The sequence below is a fragment of the Scardinius erythrophthalmus genome, assembly GCF_964197995.2.
Source record: "Scardinius erythrophthalmus genome assembly, chromosome: 22".
Taxonomy (NCBI): domain Eukaryota; kingdom Metazoa; phylum Chordata; class Actinopteri; order Cypriniformes; family Leuciscidae; genus Scardinius; species Scardinius erythrophthalmus.
Window position 1 is genome coordinate 20,897,288 of NC_138242.1, and position 20,791 is coordinate 20,918,078.

The following is a 20,791-nucleotide window of genomic DNA, read 5'->3' on the forward strand; positions in this document are numbered from 1 at the left end:
TACTCTGCTCAAAACATCAATGCTTTTCATGTTATATAATAACTTCAGCGATGGCTTATTTGTATGTTTACAAATGCCTCCAAGGGTTGACACCGATGTGCATCGCTAAAGGAACTATTATGTTTGGACTTAGTTTGCACTAGGCAATAAAAGGCAAGCTGGAAAAGGAGGCTAAGAGGTTGACTGAAAAAAGGTGACCGTTAAAGCTTGGGTTTTTTGGGTGAGGGACACTCAATTTGACATGAGAATGATCGTTTTGTGTGGGCTAAAAGTCCAAAACGTCAAGAGTCTGAGCATTTCAGTGTTGTATAATGCCAGTGGAGTTGAAAACACTAGTTTGACATAAATGCTCCAAGATATTTTGCATTTATGTATGATGCTCTCTAAAGTCTCCCATTTACCTTAAGTGATAGTAAACTACTTTAGCCCTATTTGGATGATAATTGTTTCTCTTTGGAACTTCTAAAAATACATTTGCATACACCTATGTACAGTATGTACCTTTGCATGCAAAGATTTTGATTTATTCACAGTGGGTGAGAAAGCTCTGTGATACTACGAACCCATGAATGTGCTGCTTACGTGGTCAGTCATGTAATCGCCATTGCTTGGACAATTAATAAATTCATATTTAATTTAACAATAGAAAAATAATATCTTATTTATTATTTGATTATTTAAATATCCTGTTATCCATGCTATGGTTTAAATAGTTTTCTGTCTAGCATTTTATCTCTCAAACTGATGGATGTCATTTTAAAAATGTGGAAATTAGAAAATAAGTTAGAAATAGTCTCAAAAGATCACATGATTTTGTTCTCTTATTTCTTTGTCTTCTTAACAGCTCCCATTCACTGTATTAGAGTGGTGTAGTAATATAATTCTTCTAAACATTTTCCAGTATTTCAGTAATAAATGTGTCCATATTTAAAATGTGAAGCGCAACGGTTACCCCGCTTTGCAGAGGTCAAAAAGGATTTAGACAATGACTTTTGAATTGATCCCTTCTTGTAAACTCAGAAATGTGGATTCAGAGTTCGGATGGCATTTAAATTCAGAAAAACAGAAGGTAATTCAGCCAGGAATTATTACGCAGATGGTTGCAGAAAAAAACTTGGACGGCAATAAAAATCACTTACAAGTCCCTGTACTGTAAATGTTAAAATGAGAAACAATTACTCGCCGAATAGAGAAACAATTTGTACTCACATCGTCAATAGTGCCATTCAGATTATAGCCACAATACACTGCGATTTCCATCGGGTCCATTTCAGTCCAGCCATCAGCAGTGCAAGTCTTTGAGAGGTTACCTGTGTGAGAAATGTAAAAGTCATTAACCTCAAGATACACATGCTGGCTGCTCTATTTAGAAGTTGCATCTGTTTATTACTCTTTTGATTTTAACTGAAACAAAGTGAGCCCTGAGAGCTGGCGCCCTGGAGTGAGTCCACACAAAATTAAATGGCTTTCTGGAATAAAGCAGAGAAATGTGGGGCCACGTCACCCCTCTCGCTGAGGTGTTTCTTGGCACTTCTCACTGCACACTGGCCCACTGAATGCAAAAATTTGTATCAGATCAATACGCAATGAGACCCAACTGAGCACTGTGATTCAGTGAGCGTATTGTTTTGATCTATGCTGTATACAAATTTGAACAATGAATTATTGAGATGCTTGGGAAAGAAAAACAACATTTTTTAGGTCATAAGATTTATGCAGCGTTGGGAAAGCTACTTTGTAATCACTTTTTTAAGTAGTTAAACTACAGTCAAAATACTGTTTGAAAAGATAGTTAGCTACATTATAAGTTATGAACAAAATTTGCAAATTACATTGAAGTTACTTAAGGGAAATTTATAAATGAAATGTACCATGTATGTTCTGTTTAAGCCTGCCTAGTTCATAGTTTGTTTCCTTGGTAACTCATTAGTTAATCATTCTGTTTAGTTCCCTCATTACTCCCCATGTACAGTTGTAATCAAAAGTATTCAACCCCAATTTCAAATCAGGTTTATTGGCCAAATTTACAGACTTTCAGCTGTTTGCAATGAAAAAAATCAAACAAAAGTAATTGAAATAGCTCAACACAACAAATGTTTCAAGTGGTTTGCCCAAATTCAATTGAAACCTTTAATGACTTCTGGAGTCTCAAAATTATTTATTGTCCTAAATAGAATAAGCAGGTGTTGTCTCAAACACACCTGATGCAATTAATCAAGGGCTTCATTGAACACATGAAATATCTGAACTGGCTTGGTTTGTTGAGTGTTAAGTCAAAAGAATGATCCAGAAAGTAAAGAGTTTCAAAAGTAAGTTTCATCGCACCTACACAACCAAGGAACAGGATACAAAAAGATAGCGAAGGCAATAAATGTTCCTAGAAACACCGTTGGACACATATTTCGCAAGTTCAAAGTTAATAGAACAGTGGTTACACTACCTGGACGGGTCAGAAAAAGGAAGCTATCAACCAGATTTCTGAGAAGGCAGGTTAAAAAAAAAACCTTGAGTGACTGCAAAAGACCTACAGCAAGACTTGGTGGCAACAGGCACGGAGGTTTCAGCTCGCATAGTAGGCGCGTACTAAACGCATTTGGTTTCCATGCTAGAACTCCAAGATGTACACCACTACTGATCCAAAAGCACAAGAATAGTCGGCTCCAGTTTGCTCAAAATCATATAAATAAGCCACAGAAGTTTTGGGATTCTGTTCTGTGAAGCAATGAAGCAAAACTGTAACTTTTCTTTAGAGCTAAGATTCTTCAGAAGCGCTGCCAAAAGCTGGTGTCTGGTTATACATCTCGTTTGTAGCAGATCATAACAGCAAAAGGGTGTTCTACTAAGCACTAAAGATGCTTGCCATGAATAATTTTGAGACTGCAGAAGTCATTAAAAGTTGCATTTTAAGTAAAATTTGGAGAAACTACTTGAAACATTTATGTTGAGCTTTTTCAATCACTTTTGTTTGATTTGTTCACTGCAAACAGCTCAAAGTCTGTAAATTTTGCCAATAAACCTGATTTGCAATGGGTGTTGAATGATTTCGATTACCATTTAAGCCATGATTTCTCCTCATTTCTTTTGTCTTTGAGATAAGTGTTTGTGTTAGCTGATTCTCCTGAGTTCTCCTGTAATTTCCTAAGTGTGATATTAAAGACTGGTTGTTATAGTATTTTCTACGTCGTGCACTTCATTACCACAGCCACCATTAAAAAATTCTAATATTTTTTTGTAATTTCATCAGAGCCATCTTTGAGAGAGAGAACAGTTTAAGATGAACCAATTCACAAAACTGGGACTTTAATATATTTATATATGGGCCTTTTTACACCTGATCACTTCATGTTTCTACTGATTGGATAGCTATTTGATTTGTTAAGACGGTTCCATTTACACTTGGCCACATAAATTAATCAGACTTACCAATGCTACAGTACATATTGCACACACAAAAAAAGCTTGTTACTGGAAAATACTGTAGTACTTTGAAAACAGCTGAACTGCTAATACACTATTGAAAATGTAGTTAAGACTAGTGTTCAACTGATTATGAGAGAATTTACCATGGATTATACCATAATCAATAACAAAATTAAGAGCATTTTATATAAAAATAAGGGGGGCATTCAATGACTAGATGTGGGTATCCCACTACAATAATGCATTTAGAGAGAGAATTGTCTCATGGTCCACAGACTTTGAAAAATATGATGTATACTTCAGGAGGAAGGCCACTTTATTCCTCCTCAGTGAATTCATAGCAGATCCTGTGTTGCAATGTCACATATTGATCCAAAACAACAAGCCATCCATTTTTACTCAGGCTTGAATTAACCCTCTGGGGCCTGAGGTGTTTTTGGGGTCCTAGAGATGTTCTGACATACCCTGACATTTGTGCTTTTTTCAGTTGCTTATAAACATATTAATGGCTGAGGTGTAATTACACTCTATTTAGCACAAACAGGGCTACCATAATATGTGAGCAACATGTATACGTGTTTGTATTTTTGAGAGAATAATGTTTATGCATGGTTTTTGAAAAAACTAAAAATGAAAGTTTGGAAAAAAATGAAAGTTGGATCTGGATCCAACTCCTCCCCCTGGATTTCGTGTTCTGCAGTGAGGATCATCTCTTTTACCTCCTCAAAGACAGCTCCGTTCACAGTGACCCGTTTCGGTGCATGTCTCTTTAAATGATAATGAGCAACTGCTCACCCCACCCCTCACTTTCATGGGGGGTTTCGACAAAAGACACATAAAGTGCTGCCTTGGCGGACAGTATACAAATGGCTGAGGGCGGAAATATGCTAATACGGGACAGTCCATCAGTGGTCGTGGACAGAGCATGACATCATATTGCTCAGAATATGACATAATATTGCTCAGAATATCCAAACGGCTTGATTATTGAGAGTGTTTAGGCTCTTTGAGGATACTTTTTTTTTTTTTTTTTTACACAGCACACTGCAAAGTTAATCATCCAATTAATTTTGCATCCAATGACCCCTTTAACATTGCAAAATGAAAATAGAATAGAGGCATACAATAGAGCACTCAAATGGAAACACACTTTAAAAAAAAAAAATACTTTCCAAAAGGAACAAATGCTAGCAGAAACAGCTTAAATGCATCAAGACCACCTATGCCTGCCCCGACAGGCAGTGACCTCCATCTAGACATAACAATGATGTCTACTGCTGAATTAATCATACTCACAAGTACAGTATGACGTGTTTTCCAACTGTTGGAAAGAATCAATTAATGGAATTTTTACTTTTTCCCCACCAAAAACTTCATGCAAGTGGCAAACCATACACTGGATTAAATTTGAAGAAGGTTAAATAAGGGAAATGATAATTGGCCATTAATTGGCCATTGTTATGTTTAAATTTGGCCCACTGACTCACCCTGGGAAACATTGGGTAAAAAACATAAATCTGTACATCATTACATGTACAAAAATAAATAAATCGCTAATCTTTCCCCCTCTTCTACATTCACCGCGTGTGTGAAAATTTAAATAAACCATAGATAACTCTTACTCTAGATACAAATATTAAGAAAATTATGTTTTATCTCTCTTTTAATTAACCAAAGAAGACATTGTGACATTTGTTTTTGTCAATAGGCTTATGTTTCTCTAATAACCTGCTGAGAGTTTTATTGTTCCTTTAATATGTATTGATCTGTTTATTTGTCATTTGGAAGATGCACCATAAAAAGTCAATAATGGTAAGTACTAAACACAGCTTCAGAATGTCAAGGCTGCAAAAGCAGGTTGAACTTGAAGGTTTCTGTGTAAGCAAGTAAATTGGCTAATTGGCTCATTAAAATAAACAGACCTCAATAAATGAATTGACGGAAAAGCACCAATATTAAATTAATCAACAGATTAATCAACTCTGCAATGATTAATGATGTGATTAATATGGTTCAATATTAACTTGTGATTAACATCAATTAAAGTGTTTCTGTTACTGATAATTATATGGTCCACTATATTAGGCAAAAATAATAAAACAGCAGTCTGACAAAATTATGAATAAGTAAAAGTGAAGCTTTTATAAAATATTATAAAATAAAAGTAATTTGTAGACTACTTAAAATTGCAGATAATTCTAACAGATTTGGGAAGTTCAGTGGTACCTCACTAATTTACAGAAAATGAAAAAAAAAAGGAATATGTTACATTATTTATACATTATTATTATTTATTTAAGTATACTATGTCATCATACTACAACCGTGTCATTGAGATACTATTATAGTTACCTGATAGTTTATTAATATTTTAGTTTTTTAGTTTTCTGTTTTCATTTTAATGTTAGTTTAAGATTTAGTTAATACATTTTTATTTCAGTTTTAGTTATTTTGGTACATCAAGTTAACTAAATTAAAATGAGAAATGTTGGTTTGGCAACTAGTTGAAATCAAATTTTAAAAGTTAAAAGTTAAAAACAAACACACACACACACACACACACACACACACACACACACACACACACATATATGTAGGCTATATATATATATATACACAAACTTATATGTTAGATGCGATTAATATTAACAATTAATCGATTTGACAGCAATCATTTTAAGAGATTTTTTTCTTTTAAAATCTCACAGGCAAACATGCAAACAATCACGAGACCAGCAGTCAGAACATTCAAAACATTATCAGAAAAGACGATAGAATAAGGATTACATTTTCTATTGCAAAAGATTGTCTGGGGTGTGAAGCGCTTCAGATAATCCTGACATCATAATAAAATGTTGAATGATCCCATCTGAAACAATTTAAACACTGTCACCTACTTGAAATTCAGCTGACTTTCAATTACTAGGTTATTTATTTTTTTACATACTGCACATAATGTATCTTTCGAAAAATTTTAGATGCAAAATCTCATTCCCATAATCCAACAGCACACCACACAACATCTGAATCATCGGAGACACTTTCCGTAATTATTAGTCAATTTTTTTGCATTGATTTAAATAAATGAATGCATTAAGAAGCATCACGCTTAACATGTAGAATTAAGATTCTTTTTCACTTGCTCTAAACTAATCCATCTTTTACCTGATGCTAGTCCCTGGTTTATCTGATATGCATATTGTTGAGATTATCCAAAAGACATGGATTAAAATCTGCTAATTTTAATACATTGAATTTATACAAACACGTTACCAGCACCTGAAAGCTTGTGTAATATTATTAGGGGATGTTTACTCTTGGCTTTTAGTGTATAAGCTTTGTTTGTCATGTAAGGTTGACGCCAACCCTCTCACATTTATCAACGTGTGCAAACACCCACACGCAATATATCCATCCTCACACATTATTCCAGTGGACCTCCGGCTTTGTCATAAGCCACAGAGATCCCATGAAGCAAATCCAGAATGTCACATTAATCCTCGGTATTGAACTACGGACAGACTTTTATCATTCTGTAAAGCTTAATCTGTCCTTTCCCATTCAGAGAGAGCATTATACTGCGTATGCTTTAAATGAAATCCATTAGAAATGTGTGGGACTTGTGAGATGTGTGAAAGATGTTGCTCCTGAATAGCACCAGTACAGTATGTTCCCGAAGTTCCATGTGCAGTATATTCAAATATTTTGAGCTTCCACATCATAAAGAGAGTACATTTTCAGTTCATCACTTCACAGGAAGTGGAAATTAAGTCAGCAGTCGCTGCAAACCACAAAAAAAGTAGTACACAAAATTTGGCTACAATAAATGTGATGAAAAGGTACCTTTATTAATTCACTTCAGGTTTGGTTTCCATAATGTTATATGAACATATCAAGCTCACAAGATGCAACAGTAAATGGGAAAAACATTCATGCTGTAAATGAACAAGATCACATTTATTTTATTAATCATTGCAAACATCAACATTTATAACTACATTTAGGGCCCTATTTTAACGATCTGAAACGCAAGTATCAAACGCGAAACGCAAGTAACTTTGTTGGCAGATCTCAGGTGCTGTTGCTATTATCCGGTGGGATAAATGACTCTTGTGCCCGACGCAAATCTAAAATGGGTTGGTCTGAAGTAGCTTCGTTATTCATAGGTGTGGTTTGGGCGTAACGTGAAATAAACCAATCAGAGAGTCATCTCACATTCCCTTTAAGAGCAGGCGCGCTTGTTCCATGGCGGATTGCTATTATAACGGCGAATTTGCCAGGTGCGCACCAGGAGCGGTTCACAGTCGAGGAGACCGACGTTCTCGTCAGGGCCGTAAAAGACAGAGAAGTGACGTTGTATGGGGATAGAGAAACACACCCAAATTAGCTTCGGTTAAACATGCGTATAATAATTTGGGTAAATGTTTAAGCTAGATTTGTGCCTATTTATTCACATCTTCATGGACACCACAATGATTTCCCTTGTGTGGTAATATTTTTCCTTGTAATAATGTATGGTTTGCAAAAATGGCAACTGCTGCCTGTGTCTGTGTAGATGAGAGAAGCAATTTATGGCATATACGCATTATGGCCAAGCATGCGCCCTTAAAATAGCATCTGAATAACGCGCCACTGACTTTAGACTAGGTTTTTCCTGGTCTGTGGTGGAATTGTTTTCTGAAACTGCAAAATAGCACCAGGGAACGTTTGCGCCGGAACATGCCTCCTCTTTTCGCTGTTTTTACCAACGTTTACCAAATTTACCGACGTGCGCCTGTGGGGGGAAAAGTCCGCTGTGGGCGGGTGCAAAATAGAAATGTGACCCGTCACGGAAACCAGGGACACAAGTCGGCAGCACAACTTTCGAGCAAAATGAGAAAGAAAAATTGGTGATTTTCGTTTTTTTGCAGAATCTGTTTGTTGAGATCACGAAGAAGCCTCTCCATGTTTGAGATAGCAGTATTGGTATATTTAAAAGCGTACATTTTGATGTTGAAATCGGCTTGTTTTTCGGAGATTCTAGCACGCAGTAGGGGCGTGTCATTGTCGGTGTGTATTTCCATACTGAATAAGCCGGCTTTTGTTTCTTTTGTTATTGCCCCCGCCCTCCAAGGGAACAGCGTGGCTACTTATTATGCAGCGCTCTGGCCGGCTCTATCTGATTTCAAAATTCAATGAAGATGGACGCCAATAACATTACGATGTCCAGCAATCGATTTAAATAGTAGGGTTTACTATTTAAATGAGATGTAGCCTAATACATGTTGTCAGTGCCAATACATAGATCCGCCTATATAATTTAATAACGTGTATATGAATGGTACAGTGGAAGAGAGTTGAGAGTTCGAATCCGCCCTTGTATAGTTTTTTTTTTTTTTCTCGTATAGTTTTTTCTCTCTCATCAAAACGATTATGTTCATCAGTGGTTGTATATCAAGCAGGGACACGCAAACGTTTGAATTATTTTGTTATTTCAACAGAGCGAATAGAGAGTATCCGCAACGCAACGGATTGAAGCGCGCGTCGAGTGAAAACAATGCAGTGTGTGCGCGAGCCACACGAGTAAACACTGTATCTGCACCACTGATCGCAGCGGCAACAAGCACTTTGATCACTTGATTTAAAAAAAAAACACATTTCAGCGCTAGTATCTTATTTAAAAAACGAACGAAATGAATGCTCTGCCAGTTAACTGGAGAGGTTTTATTTAGAGAATTTGTAGAATTGGTACATTCAGGGGGGAGGGGGAGACGGGGAGCTTTACAGGGGGTATGACTTATCTAAATGAGATGTAAATGAGCCCTATTGTCATTCCCAGAAGGGTGAGAACTTGCCAATCTTTAGAAGCAGATTTCTACTATTTCAGTTTTTTTGAGTGCCTACCTTCAAATGGCCACAACTTCTCCAAATATTATCAGATTTCCATGTGTTACACATCGTTGGAAAGCTTGAATACTACAAAGCTTGATACTTTCAGAATATGTGAATAACTCAAAATGCCCCAGAACCGACTTGTGTCCCTACTTTCCGTGACTGGTCACAAATGATACATGCGTCAGTGAACAAAGTCAATTGCGCTGGGTGCAAGATAGGGCCCATAGAGTCTTTAAGTATGACAAATTATATGAATTAACACACACACACACACACACACACACACACATACATACATATTTATATGTATATAGATATATAGATATTTTAGAGGTTATATAGAGATTTTTTCCTTGAGAAAAATGTACACCTACTTTAACTTTAATATATATATATATTAATCAATAATGAATTAGACTGAATCAAAATCAGGTCTGTGCAAGCCTGTGAATCGAAATTGATTTGAATTGTGAAATTTGTCTCAATGTAGGCTACTCTATATATATGTAGTGTTTATATATATATATACATTGTTTTTATAAAGCATATATACTACAATCTATAATTATACTTATATTGAACTATGTATTTAATAGTTATTTATTTTAATTTAAGTATTTTTATGTCAAAATAAGACTGAGACTGATACAGCTTAATCTGCCTTAAGTTAGATTTTTTAGGGAGCAGTGAACACTGCATAGAGACCCTGTTCATCGGAGCGCACCTGCAGTATCCTTCTACTAGGAGCCAGTGAGGTGAGGGTTTATACACTGCTCAGAACATCACAGCTATACGTCTGCAAACCAGGGCTCAGATGGCAACTCTGTTCTTTTTCATTTAATTGAACTCTGTTGCTAAAAATAACCTCATCCGATGACAAGGAAGCACCAGAGGAGCTTTACCTGGCTGTGGGGAGTCATATAAGTTACAAAATGCATGACTGATACTTTTTGGCGAAAGATCAATAAATGTGTTTTTATTTATATTCAGCACTCAAACGTGGCCACCTTCACCCTCTGCTGCATATGAAACAAGCATTTCTGTTAGATGATTGAATGAACTAATGATTAGTAATATAAATATGGGCACTAAAAAAATCCAGTGGCATACTATGCATCATTAATCAAACAATCATTAATTAAGCACTCCTGAGAGGACTAAATGACATAACAAGAGTAAGACTAGCTAAAGCCTTGCTTAATTAAATATTGAGGTTAAGCACCTCCATGAATACCTCAGCAAATCACCTTCATACAGAAACAAACTGGCTGTACTTGTTTATTCTTGTGTGAGAAAAACAGGTGATCAGGTAACAAGTAAGAACAGTTCAATATATTTATAAACTTAAAGGTGCAGTAAGCGATTTCTGAGAAACACTGTTGATATTTGAAATTGACACCCAAACAAACAAACTCCCTTTAATGCTCCGCCCCCCAAAAAATTAACAAGCTATGCAACACATTAACAGCTCTCTAATGTCTCTCCAGCGCTGGAAAGCTTTTTCAATATTATTGCGCATCCTAGCTCTTGCCTGACCCTTCTTCTTCAAATTATATCCCTCTGACCTTTTACTCTTTGGTTATATCTCAGCTATCTCTCTGTTTACAGTCTTTCTACAAATCCGATCGGTCCGATCCACTTTGTTTTTTCTCCTATTTACATGGCCAGGACTATGTACAAACACAATTCTTTTTCAGCATACATACTCAGAACAGACATCTAGCAAATATTCATTAAGTTGTTTGTTTAGGTGTTGATTTAAATTTTCAACAGCGTTTCTCATAAATCCCTTACTGCACCTTTAAAGAAAATTTAAGCCATGCAAAAATCATATTAAAACCTGTAATCACATAAAAATCATATAAAAAAACTGCACCATATTAAAAAACTTATGCATAAATTGAAAAAATACTGCTTAAATCTACTAAATTACGATTAATAGCTAATAACTACCAGTTCATAAGTCATTGTCATGAATGGTTGCTATAAAGAAGCGTGAGATAAGAATTTACAAAAAAAATTAAGTATTTAATCATAAATCCAAGAAGGGAACACCCATGAGAATACCAGGGTACCTATAACTACAACCAAACATTAACAACATGGAACACAGAACTGAGGAAACTGAGAACTTAAATACACAATCTAATCTAGATAAAACAGAACAGGTGTCAAGGATACCAATCATGCAAAACCAAAGAGACTAATTAGGGAACACAGGCAAACTAGGGGGGTGTTTCCCAAAAGCATCGTTAGCCAACTATGGTCGCAAATTCCTTTGAACTCTATTGGTAACGACAGAAATTGCGACCATACTTGGCTTTGGGAAATGCACCCCTGAACAGGGAAAACAGAACACAGTAAAAATTTAACCAAAACTGAATATACTCTTTACAGTGATATTATTTCTTCACACATTACACATATTTCATCCCAAGAGCTTTTCACTGACACTGCTATCAAGAAAGCTTTTCTAAACTTTAGGAAAAAAACTAATTAAGAGTAATTGTGGCAGTCATTTTGTATGTAAAAAAATTATATAAATAATGGAAAATTTTGAAATATTTTATATTTCACTTTTTGTTTGGACCATTTAAGTTATAAATACTAAGTATTTTTTATGGTGGATTTTCACATTTTAAGATTGGATTTGGGAAAATGCTCAAAACAATATCTATAAATAAAAGGCATTTGGAAAAATTTTTAAATATAAAGTGACCTTCATTAAAGTGATCATCTTGCAAAAAGATCAGTCTCTGAAAAGAAAAATCTGTCTCTTTGTTGGTAACAACGATTTACTGTGAGTCATCAGAGTAGGCTCTTTTTAAGACTTTCAATCACTCATTTCTCCAATGTTCCTTTAGCCTAGAAATGTCACTGGCAAGAAAACTCTCTCACAGCAGTGATTTTTAACCTCTCTCCTAAACGAAGGGGCTGCATCTTCTATCCAGACTGCTAGCTTGGAAATACTATGACAAGAATCATATAACTTTATGTAGGGAACAGCATATTCCAGGGCTCAGTTTTATGGCAGGGCCCCTCTCTCACTGCAACAGTGGAGAAATGTTTGCTACCTTTCGATTGGATCGAATCTGGACTAGCACATACAAATGTCCAATCACTCAACCATCAGATCAGGACGCTAGGACAACTGACACATCAAGCACAGGAAAGACAAGACTTCTCATTGGTCCACATGCAGTTTCTGCCCTAAAGGTTTATACCAACCGCCATAAAAACTTGTTAGGATGCAAGAGTCATTCATTCATTCATTGGATGGATGCAAGAGCAGTGGCTGAAATGAGGGTATGCCACAATGATCCATCCAATCCATTTATATCTATGTTTGGAAATCTTCAAAAAGATACGACCATAAACCTCCTATCTGTGAGGAAAGAGACATTATCAAACATACGTTCAGAGTCTTCGTCCAGCGAGAGGGTAACGATTACAACATGTCCCGAGTCTCCATACAAGAGAGACAAAAGTGGATTGACTAAGTGTTAACAACATGGTTAAGCTCAGGAGAGCAGACCTTCATTTCAAGGTACCTTCGGCTGTGTGTTCCAGATTGTTAAGGACCTTCTGCACCTACTTCAGGGCCTCATCTGCATGTTCCCGATTTTAGGACCCCTTTTGGTGCTGCAGGAGATCATTATCCCAGAGAGATTTGTGTTCTAGGCTGTTGAAACAGATTCCATCTCCTTTCCCCACTGCATTATAACCCAGCACAACTAATGGAAGAAGTCAGTATGATTTTCTAATTTACATTAGAAGTAATATAACAGATGCTAGTTAATAACAAATAATGGTAACACTTTATAATAAGTATACAGTAATAAAGTACAAATTATTAAAAAATTATTAGTTTACAGTTTATTCATAGTTTATATATTGTAGTCTCTACATTGTTAATATATTAACAGGCTATATACAAACAGTGAGTTCTCCATTCATTTTCACTGTAATTAACACAATTATTATTGTGTTAATTAAAGACAGTAAATAGTTCTTTAAAAAATGCTATTAATTAAGAGCTTTAAACAAACCTTTATTGGACATTGATGGCATTCATATTCAGTGTTCCTTAAAATGTTTACAAATGCATTAAGCACACACACATATTTTTACAAGGAATCTCCAAAGGCGTAATGTATAGTATATATATATTATATACATATCTCATTTTTTTAAGGAAAATTTAAAATACTAATGCAGTTAATGTCTAATAAAGGTTGGTTTAAATCACTTAATTAATTACCTTTTCCCATTTTCTGTGACCTATTCTGAAGTGAGAACTATTTATGGTCAATAAGTTGTTAACAAAGCATAAAAACATCCAACTCTTTACATATGAGCTAATTAAACAATAATAAGTTGTTAACTATAGTGACAATAAATGAAGAAATCACTATTTGTATATAGCCTATTAATATATTACCAATATATTAACTATGAATTAACTATAAACTAATAGTTTGCAAATGATTTGTAAGTACTTATACTCACAATATTATTTGGTGCCCATATAGACCAAATCCTTACATTTATGGTGCCCATTTTCTACATAAACCACTTCATAGTTGCTGCATGAATGAACAAAAAATAAAATGAAAACTGCAGAATCTTACTTGCATACTCCTAGGCAATTCCTAAAGTGTTCAGTGTAGACAATAAGTGCCTGAAACTCCTCAAAGGAGATGTGTTCTCCTTTTTCAGCCCTCTTTCATCATTGCAGAGACACTTTACATCCTCTAACACAGAGGCTGTAATTCCACTATATGGAATCGACATCGGTTTCCTTATAGACTGTACCTGATGCACATTCTGCATTACACACTGACATTTTTTCAAACCTAAACATATCTACATCATTGCAGATTTTAATGAATGTTAACTATGAATTCAACAGTTAATCTACAATAGAGCAATTTACAGTGGGATTTAAAATTCGCAGACTACCGGTATAAATAACATTTATTTTGCCTTTACAAATTATCATACCATAATAATAAATTGAGTGTTTTTATGTTTCTTTTTACAAAATCCTACAGCTTTCTGATTAATTTCTGAAGCCCAGCTTTTCAGCAGTGACCTCAGACAAGTGTAACACGAATAATGGTATGTAAAACTTAAAGGATTATTTGTAAAGAAATGAACGATTCTAAAAAAATATATATATATAAATTTATAGAACTTTGTACTAAGACATCCTTTGTTTAACATGTATGATAAAATGCACTGCAATAAAAGGGTGTTGTGTGAGTCTGTTGAACTTAGTATTCTGCCAGACCTTTAATGAGTTTAATTAATCATTTCTGGTGAGATGTGGTTGAGACAGAATTATCAGATAAACAAGCTTGACTTAATGGCAGTACTACTCAATCAATGGGTCTGATTTACCTCCTAATGAATTACCCATTGCTTCCACTCAAAGCAGCGGTTCTGCATGTAAAATGTAACCTCCAGTTGTAATATCTGCATTTACATAGTATACAGATTCCATTGTCTATAAATAGTTTAATGTCTGAAATAACAAAATTCTTTTCATAATTCTATGAATTCTACAAACATGCTATTCATTGTCAACCACTTGAACATTCATGACAACATACCACTAAAATCCTGTTTGCTAGAGTTTTTGTTTTTGTTTTGGGGTTGTTTTTTTACGTTGTGACAAGGAAGTGCTTGTTTTAGAGTTACCATTTTCTCAAGCACACCAGTTTTTCTTGAGAAGTCTGATATCAAAGAAAGTACTCTAGTGAGTGTGTGGGAGTACTGAACTGAAGTGCCTTTAACTTTTACAGCGATGTGACAGCCCATGACAGCGACTGACAAGATAACAAAAGACACTTTACACTTTTCTTCAGGAGTTACTGTTACTTAATGCCTTGAAGTTCATCAAAGGTTTTGATGATGATTTCAACTTACCCTCATGATGATCAGAGAAGTGTCTGAAGTAATTTGGACAAGGAATAACCACGTGTTCCCCAACTTTGGCTGATGGCCAGCAAGCAATACTATCCCACATTCCTTTGCAGCCTGGCAAAAGAATAAAGTACAGCATTAACTCAGTATAACCCTGTTGTATAAAGGCAAAAAACACAATTAGGTTTTAAGTTTATATCTTATATACATAAGTTCGTTTTGATCCTTGAATCTGATTGGCTGAGACGCCTTCCAGAAGTTCTGATATTTCACCAGTATCAGCATGGGGACTGTTCACCGTTTGTATTACTACGCGTGTCTCTGTGCATAGACAGACAGCATTTCTCCCAAAAAACGTTAATGGCGGAGGACAAAAGTTTCAGAGTAATGTAATTATTTAAGCCACGAAATAAACTTCAATCCGTAAAATAAGTATAACGAATTACGCAAAAGGCATGTTGTATGTCTCCGGCACGTTTTACCCCAAAATTTTACCCAAATTACTCAAAAATCAAACATAGTTCACCATTTACGCAAGTTATCACGTCCGTCAAAAAGTGGTCCGTCTAAAATCCTCAACATAACACATTCATGGGCATTAGTCACTTCACTGAATACTTGCCGGCTAAGAAAGAAATAATTATTATCTTTCGGTACATCCGTTTACAAATTCCCGAACATCACGAATATCAAATTTGAATATCACGACATCAATGTCTGTCAAAAAATAACGTGCACAAATTATACACGGTAGTACTTACGAGAAGCAGAGGTCCAGGGAGTACATGAATTTCCTGAAAAACCAACAGTGCTAGACTTTTTTTGACTATTTCATTACTTTCCGAGAAGTGGGAAAAAATGGTGGCCTGAGCGGCTTCAACATGCTGTCTGAGACGACAACATGCATAATAGGTGACATAATTTGTGTATAAATTTGTTCTTCACTTGCTGAAATTGAATTGGAATGATCAGGGAACTAAGTGCAATACTGAATGCTAAAAAGAATAAATGCAGAATAAACCATTTATTTAAAAGAAACATGAAGACTCTTAAACTCACACTTTCCTAATCCCTCAGTTGGACACCTGTGAGCACAATAAACTGAGATATGGTATCAGCTTATTGCTTTACCCGTAATAATTTGAATATTTACGTCGTTCCTCATGCCCCCAGAATGCATCCTTTTGATTCATGAGGCGAGGTGAGTTGGTTCGTGACTGTAAATGTGGAAAACTGACAGCTAGTTTATCTTATTCGTCCTCTCCAAGCTACAGCGGAATGTTCCAGAGCCAAGCGGCCTGTTTAAAAATCCACCTCATTCAGGCACTAGGTATATGGATGTGCAGGCGGGTCAGCACACAGATTGTAGACATGTAAATTCAATCCTCTCAGGATTTCAGTTTAAATTGAAATCTTATAAACGTGTGAATCTATCCAAAGTAATATGGTTAAATACACAGACTAGATAACTTTGAAAGGAAAAAGTAGATGCTTTGACCACTAATACAAAAAAAATGTTAGCTCTATAGGTTTAGTTCAATTTCAAATACTGTTGTTGAATAGACCTCTTGTAAAAAAAAAAAAAAAAAAAAAAAATCATCACATAAACTCAGTGTTTAGATGAAGTGATAGGTGTGATTGCATTTTGATGTTCATGAAACCAATCTTGGATGTGTTCAGCAGAATGTATGGAGGAATTTTCACCTAAAATTTGGGGGGAGGGAACAGTGTTTGCACTATAGCAGTGGTTCCTAAACTGGGGGTACGTGAGGTGAAAGAGGGGATACGCGAACAAAATGCTGAGTTTTGCCATTCATTTATTCATTCATTAATTCATTCATTCTATCCCACCTTAAAATAACGTTAAAATCGAGCATGTATTTCTAACAGGGCAAGCAAAATGCAGTAATAGTCAGTGTGCATATGCCATTCTTGACAATGTACCATTGTCAAAATGAGGATTTAGCACTTACTAGCATGATGAACAAATAGCCAATACGTAGACACGGACTGTTCATAGAGATCAATTTAAGACTCAAACTCTCTTCCATACAAAAACATACCCAGTATGAGTTCTTGTTTTTAATGTTGATCATATATTATAGGAGCAAGAATGCAATTTTTCCCAAATGTCCACACGACTGCAAATTTTATACAACAGTTCAACAAACAAAAGGGTAATATTAAGTGATGTACATTTTAAACACAGTAATGTTTGCTCTATTTTCCAGCGAAATAATAGTTCCAACATAAGCCACAGCAGAACTGCAGCACACAGCGGTGTGTCGCGAATGAATCTGCGGCTTTGAACGAATCCTGAGAGTCAATGATTCAATGACTCATTCATAAATATAGCCACTTGCTTCGTTACTGGATGAATGAATGAATGAATGAACGAATTAATGAATGAATGAATGAATGAATGAATGACTCACTCATTAAGACAGTGACTTACCACCAACTACTGAAGGTTTTAGTTTAATATTTAAAAGTATCAATTCATTATTACCATCATTACATATTTCTCTATTGACATGTTTTTTTATTTAAAACATTACTTATTTTATGAAGGTATTTATTAAGTAAAAAATGCTCTGGAAAATCAACTTAAGGATGCAAAAATTGTCCCTTAATGGAAAAGGCCTCAGGGGGTACGACACTCTAAAACGTTTGGGAACCGCTAACCTATAGGATGTGACTAATATACAACCCAACAGAAGAATCACTTCTTACACTTAATGTCTTCCAAAAGACTGCTGCCAATAACACTATAGCTCATCTATTAGTGTGTTACAGTTATCTACAGATGGATCAACTCATAAACTCATTCAGGTGTAGTACCAGTCTACAGTATGTCTCTTTGCTTTGCAAATAAGTGGTTACTGAATGACACCTACTATAAATCACAATGTACAAGCTTTAGATGAAACTTCTGATGCAAATCAATAGTATTTTTTGTACCATGTCAAGTACACCCCCATTACACCAAATTAATTCATGTCATTGTTACTTTCATGTTATTCAAAACTGCACATCTAAATCTGAGAATCCATATCTAACCACAATAATAACTACCAAAAGTCACTGCAGACATTTAAAGATTTACATGGATTATTTAGAAATTCCCTCTAGATTCATTAGCTACCAAGCTGATCATCCTTGAACCTAAAGAACCCAATCAATCAATCAATCAATTAGCTGGTAATGCTGAAATGCTCTTTATCTAAGAAAAAAATATAAATCTCCAACCCTCAAGTCTATCTTAGAACAATGCACAATACACACTACAGGGCTTTCACTTCAAACAGTTACATGAAATGCTTTTGGGCACAACAGATCCTTTCATTCATTCCACTTTCTATCCATGATGGGGGTCTGACTTTTCTTCCACTTCAAAAAAAATTGTATTTCATGCCTGATTGCCAGTTCATCTCGTCAACCTAAAAATGAGTCAGTGGAGGATAAGCCACTTCATACCTCAAAGGAGCTTCCGTATAATTGTGATGTCTATGTGCGAAGCACTGGTCCCCGGACCTTTTGCTGAATACTGAAATACTGAACCAGTATTTTGTCAGAACGCTGGTGGCATGATGCATCTCATTGATGAGGATGTTGGTAATCAGCCTTTGACAACAGTTAATTTTTTGACTTTTCAAACTGCACTTCTACTGGATGAAGCATTTTGCATTGTTGTTTTTATTTATTTATTTATTTATTTTTCCATAATAAATCTGCTTGTAAATGTATTAAAGAGTTTAATTATACAGACCTTATTTGTCAGAGAAACAAGTGCGCAGAATTTTAGAATTTTGTATTTGAACTTCCGTTTTTGCGGTTGCTCTGTATATTTCTATGGCATCACTGTCGAAGAGTAATTAGCTGGTGAAGTCGATTTACTTATTGTAGAGTTAGCGTGAGTTATCACAAGCATTGTAATGTTTGAAACGGATGTCATACCAAATGTCAGAAAGATTTTAAAATTAGTGGTTCATTCACAAATCCATAAGATCTTACTGTCATGCTGTGGAAATGCAAACCAGAACACAACAAGTGCAGTGCTGAAAAGGGGCGGGGCTACATAAGGTCAATAGGACCAGTACAAAAACAAGCATCGCACAACAAGCTAATTAGCATCTCAGTTTCCTTAAAAGGCTTAAAAGAATGTTTGTATATATATATATATAATTCTTATTTCTTATTTACTTTTTGTTATACTTTCCAATTAAACAAATTCTAAATATCAGTTCTAAACTGTAAAATATTATTGTTGGCTTAACTTAAAAAGTAAGTTACCTGGTTGCCTTAAAATTTGAGTTCACTGAAATTAAAATTTTCAGTTAACACATTGAAGGAGATTGGAACCTCTAAATATTATGTTCTCTGAACCACATTAATTATCTAAGTTGATTTGACAAAAGATAAAATGTTGTGATAAATCATGAAAATATTTTTTTTACAGAATAGATTGTAACAACGCAGTGCTGAAGTGCCAACTAGTCTCTCCCTATGGAGGATCCCTTTACCACTCCAGATAAAGCGTTGTCAGGAAATTCGTTTCGCGTATCTACCCCGAAGTGATAAAATAAAACAAAATTCTGTATCAAAATTTATAAGGAAAGCCCAGTACTTTTAGGCTTGGTTTGTAGGAAATTACAAACCTGCGCAAATATATTCAAACGCACATAACTATAGAACCAATTCTTAATGCGCATGTGAACGCCATCAGCGTTTCTCACAGGTTCGCGTTTAAAGTCTGTGTAGAGAGAATGGTGTCGTCTTAGCGGCCCCTAATTTAATAACAAATGATCGTTGAGATGGAAGCAAATCAATCAAAACTAACTTTAGCTGGAAAATAACTTTTTTAAAGAACCGCTATAAAGCCAAAACAATCTCTGTTACCTTAAATTATACGTTTATCTCTGTAAAGCTGCTTTGAAACAATCTACATTGTTAAAAGCGCTATATAAATGAAGATGACTTGACTTGACTAAATTATTTTGTTTTTGTTCTATTTCAGCACCAAACATTATATCTCTGTGATCTCCTGTTACGTCTATTTTCCCTCATCAATTGGTTATTGACTGTGAAAATGGCAAAAAGGCGACATTATACTGTAAATATCACCTGATGTGACGTTTCCTGCTGTTTTATTCTCGCACCTCGCTCTTGCCAGGTCAATCTCATTTACCACGTCGCACATCTGAACAGCACAAACCTGAGAGAGAGAGAGAGAGAGAGAGAGAGAGAGAGAGAGAGAGAGAGAGAGAGAGAGAGAGAGAGAGAGAGAGAGAGAGAGAGAGAGAGAGAGAGAGAGAGAGAGAGAGAGAACATTTCAGTTGTTTAACCACATCACAGCCTTCAAAGTAATTCAGTGATTCAACACAACATTCTTCTCAGGATAGTCTATTACTTTAAGGTGTTAGCTTTCATCTTGTATGGCTTTCATTTCATATGCATATTTATGGATTGCTGTGAAGTCTCATGGGGGCTTATTGTGGCTAAATATTTACAGCAAATGCCAACTAGGAATTAGATTCCACTGCTTGAAAAATCCACAATCTTAAAAAAC

General features: G+C 35.3%; 1 protein-coding gene across 2 annotated transcripts in view; it reads right to left on the reverse strand.

Moving 5' to 3' along the window:
* The window catches only part of vipr1b (vasoactive intestinal peptide receptor 1b), a 67,557-nt gene that overhangs the window by 24,441 nt on the left and 22,325 nt on the right, over positions 1 to 20,791 (reverse strand). For both annotated transcript variants that reach the window (XM_081352467.1, XM_081352466.1), the window contains exons 2-4: positions 20,347 to 20,437; positions 15,226 to 15,336; positions 1,210 to 1,310 (exon numbers count right to left, since the gene is read on the reverse strand). In XM_081352467.1, the coding sequence (XP_081208593.1) occupies positions 1,210 to 1,310; positions 15,226 to 15,336; positions 20,347 to 20,422 (288 nt within the window). In that variant the 5' untranslated portion in view covers positions 20,423 to 20,437. The remainder of the gene's footprint in view (positions 1 to 1,209; positions 1,311 to 15,225; positions 15,337 to 20,346; positions 20,438 to 20,791) is intronic.